The sequence below is a fragment of the Schizosaccharomyces cryophilus genome (genome assembly GCF_000004155.1).
Source record: "Schizosaccharomyces cryophilus OY26 unplaced genomic scaffold supercont4.1, whole genome shotgun sequence".
In the NCBI taxonomy this organism is placed as follows: domain Eukaryota; kingdom Fungi; phylum Ascomycota; class Schizosaccharomycetes; order Schizosaccharomycetales; family Schizosaccharomycetaceae; genus Schizosaccharomyces; species Schizosaccharomyces cryophilus.
The window spans coordinates 464,012-467,525 of NW_013185624.1; the positions used below are offsets into that span (position 1 = coordinate 464,012).

General features: G+C 37.1%; 2 protein-coding genes across 2 annotated transcripts in view; one reads left to right on the forward strand and one right to left on the reverse strand.

The window, feature by feature from the left end:
• Positions 1-364, forward strand: SPOG_05699 (uncharacterized protein; the record flags this gene model as incomplete). Its single annotated transcript, XM_013166671.1, has 1 exon — positions 1-364. A coding segment is annotated over one exon (199 nt), but the record flags the coding sequence as incomplete, so codon positions are not given.
• Positions 365-3,039: 2,675 nt separating this feature from the next.
• Positions 3,040-3,514, reverse strand: part of SPOG_05700 (uncharacterized protein) — a gene marked incomplete at its 3' end in the record, with an annotated part of 1,153 nt that continues 678 nt past the window's right edge. Inside the window, exon 2 of the mRNA XM_013166672.1 lies at positions 3,040-3,482. Within this exon, the coding sequence (XP_013022126.1) occupies positions 3,040-3,482 (443 nt within the window). The remainder of the gene's footprint in view (positions 3,483-3,514) is intronic.

Here is a 3,514-nt window from a genome sequence, read left to right on the forward strand (position 1 = left end):
AATCAATCCAACAATCGTAGTGATAATACTGCCGGACAACCATCATCTGAATGTTTTGAGCAACATTCAAGGACACGTCACAAACCGAGTCAGGCTAGGGATGCTGAAAGCACTGGAAACGAATCTCATGCTTGACCATTCTTATGATGATGTCCTGTCTTTTCATATATTCTCTATGCAGGCTTGTGTTTTCTTTTAATGTTTTATTTTGTTTCCTTCGTTTCCCGTTGTATTTATTTTTATCGAGCTTTTGCATATAAACACATTTCATAGGCCGTTGTTGTTGAAGCCCTATTGGTTTCATCGTGGCTTTGCGGCTTTGAGCAATGAACAAGTGAGGTCGTCGCGGGATGATATGGATTGTTGACTCTCTAGTTGGTTCTTTTTAATTCACATGTTGGTTGTTATTTATTCTTCTAATACTCTTAATTCCTGATTCTTTTTAATTTGTTTAATAGAGCTAATAAGAATTTAATTATTGATTCAAGGAAAACCACTTATTTTTTGGCTGCCGCTTTAGTATCACCTTAGTCAAAGGTCCATGCCTTTCAAAACGACAGCCATATATCTTCAATAAAAAGGAAAGAATAAAGGTAAGAGAAAAGCCTGCAAAAGATAGTTGCACAATAGCAGGCCCCTGAATGTTAAGATTAGGTAGAGACGATCACGAAGAAGTATGGAATCCCAGATCTGTGTAGATTTAGGATGGTTTTATATCAAGGTTTTTATAACATTCTAGACGAGGTCCAATTGCCGTGCGTCCGTATCCAAAGCATTCTCGAGCCCATCTTTAAAGCTTGGCATGTTGGGTTCCCAGCCTAGAAGCCTCCTTTCACTTTCATCTGTAGTCATGTATTCAATACCTGGCGGCGGAATAAAGCCTTTCTTGTATGAGGTCTTCGCAGCCAACTGCAGCATTTCTCGATTCACATAAAAACTATTTTCTGTTAGGTAATATCCCTTTTCAATTACAGGTGGCGCGTCCGTCACCGTTCACGATAGATTCGGCTAATAGCAAATAGAGCTTGTTTAAATCGTGCACATGGATATTATGCCAAATGTTATCACCTTTTCCAACCACCTTTCTGTCTTTGAAAAATAACTAAATAACGGAAACGAGTTCTTCTTATCCGGTCCCCGACCTATACAAATGACAGCCGGAACGACAATGGCAACTTTATCTACCTTGCGATGGATGATCTGGACTGAGTTCAACTCCTCTACATGATCCTAATCGTCGTAAATCTTGTCAAAACACTCTCCATAATTTCCGGTGAATAAAGTCTCTTCCGCGAGAGTTAATGCACGAGAAGTATGAATATAGCAGGCAGGATCCTTGGCTTGGCGATGACTCAAGCCTCGCACGATTGCTCTTGCCGATGGCACATGTTCATCACTAGCAGCAGAATGAAAGACAATATCAGCCTTGGAAACTTCCTCTTCAATTAAGTCTACATCATCGGTACTCCCACATTACCAGTCTCGCTTGAGGGTATGCAGAAGGTACTTTGGCCTAGCCCCTTGCTTTACTACGTACCAAAGAGGACCATTCCCACTCTGGATGTACGCGGGAATCGTAATATAGGATATCTCCTCCCAGAAATCCCGTCTATTTCACCCTAATGAATGAAAGAGAAATCCTTGGTGCTACGTTACCACATTCATTTAATTTATTTTTTCATTCTTTGTTTTTTTTATAATAAAAAAGAACGTTGCAGAGGTATGTTTTTTTTGTATAAGTGAGAAAGTATGGCGATAAGAAGCTCAATTATGATGAATGGGAACCACTAAAAAAATTATCAGACAAAACGTTAAAAAGAGCAGTAAAAAGGAGGAGCCTACAGCACCCCGGATTCCCATGTTGTCTCCAACTATAGTTAGTACTAACGAGACTAGACCCTCAGACGCTTAACTGCAAGGCTGTGAATTTTCTTGTACTTACAGATTCAATGATTTATACACTCAATGTATGTGGAAGCATTACAAAAGGCCTCCATCAACATGGTTTTATTAATTTATTTTCATTCATTTTTTACATGTCTTTTTTTTCACGGTATTGTTAATCACCTATCGTTTATTTTAATGGGGAATTAAAAGTACAGTTCCTTTATTATTGCTTATATGTATTATTTCAACAGAATTACTAGTTGAATGTGTCATAATTTTAACTCACAATCTAAGAATATATATTGAATGGAAATTCATAACTGAAAAGTGCTAAAGCTGTTTACTGACATTATATTTTGTAAGACTACATGTATATCTGCTAGTATTTCTGAAGATGTCGTTAAATAAAATGGTCGAAACTGTCTTATTTAATCACACCAGTCGAATCTTCCAATTTGAAGACTTCAACTAACAGATTTATAGATTATCTAGCTTTCTCAGACTAACCAACGTATATGATTCTTTTAAACTTGAATATTAAATTAAAGCTTTTGAATCAAAGTTAGAAATCATAGTAAACCTGTTCCTTGAAATTATTCAAGGACAAAATCCATAGCTTAAGTTAATTTTTTTGCATCGCCTTACCGACGCCGTTTCTTGTGTAGTAAAACGCTATAACTGCTTACTTTGTCTTCCAGAAGCTATATTTTTACTACACCTTTTCAATCTCTTGCAAATAAAATGGTAATCTATTAATTATACATTTTTGAATTAGTTGCAAATAATTAGGAGAGATCTATTCGAAGCATCGTCCAGCAGATTAATGACGAGGACATTATAAAACGAATGTATTAGTTCAAACAGCAGAATCCTCACGGAAGACAATAAATATAAGGGAACAATTTTAGAAATATATAATAACTCAATTAAGAGAAAAAACTTGTAAGTTCAAAGTTTCCAAGAGTAACTGATCGATCTTATACGCTCATTGTTCTAAGGATCTTTACTTTGGCGTAATGTAGGCGATAGAATAAAAAAAGTTCTTCATGCCAGGGAAAAAAGGAAAATAAATATACCATAAAGTAATCGTTCATGCGAATAAACAGTCATTTAATGAATATGACTCAATATGCTTGAGAAGCACCTCCGAAGTCAACGAAACCCGGATAAAGGAAACTCGTTATCTCCTAAGGACTCTAATCCGACGGCATTACGAAGACGCTCCTTTAATTTTATCGTCTCATTCGGCCCATACCGAATTCCATAGCCGTCAAGATAACGAGTACATTGATCTTTTGTCAAGTTCTCGATATCCTCAATTGAATGAATCTGCGGCAGATCAAAGTCTGGTTCTTGGCCGTTTAAATATGGAACGACATCGATGGATTTCCCCAAGGATCTCATCTGTATGTTGTTCATTCTATGATATCGATACTCCTGCCTGTTCAGTTTTTGATTGATACTATGAAGGCTTTCTATTATTGCGTCCGTCCGTTGATTTTGACGGTTTTCAAATGCTTCCAGTCGCGCATCCAGGCGTTGATTTTGACGGTTTTCAAATGCTTCCAGTCGTTGATTTTGACGGTTTTCAAATGCTTCCAGTCGCGCATCCAGGCGTTGATTTTGA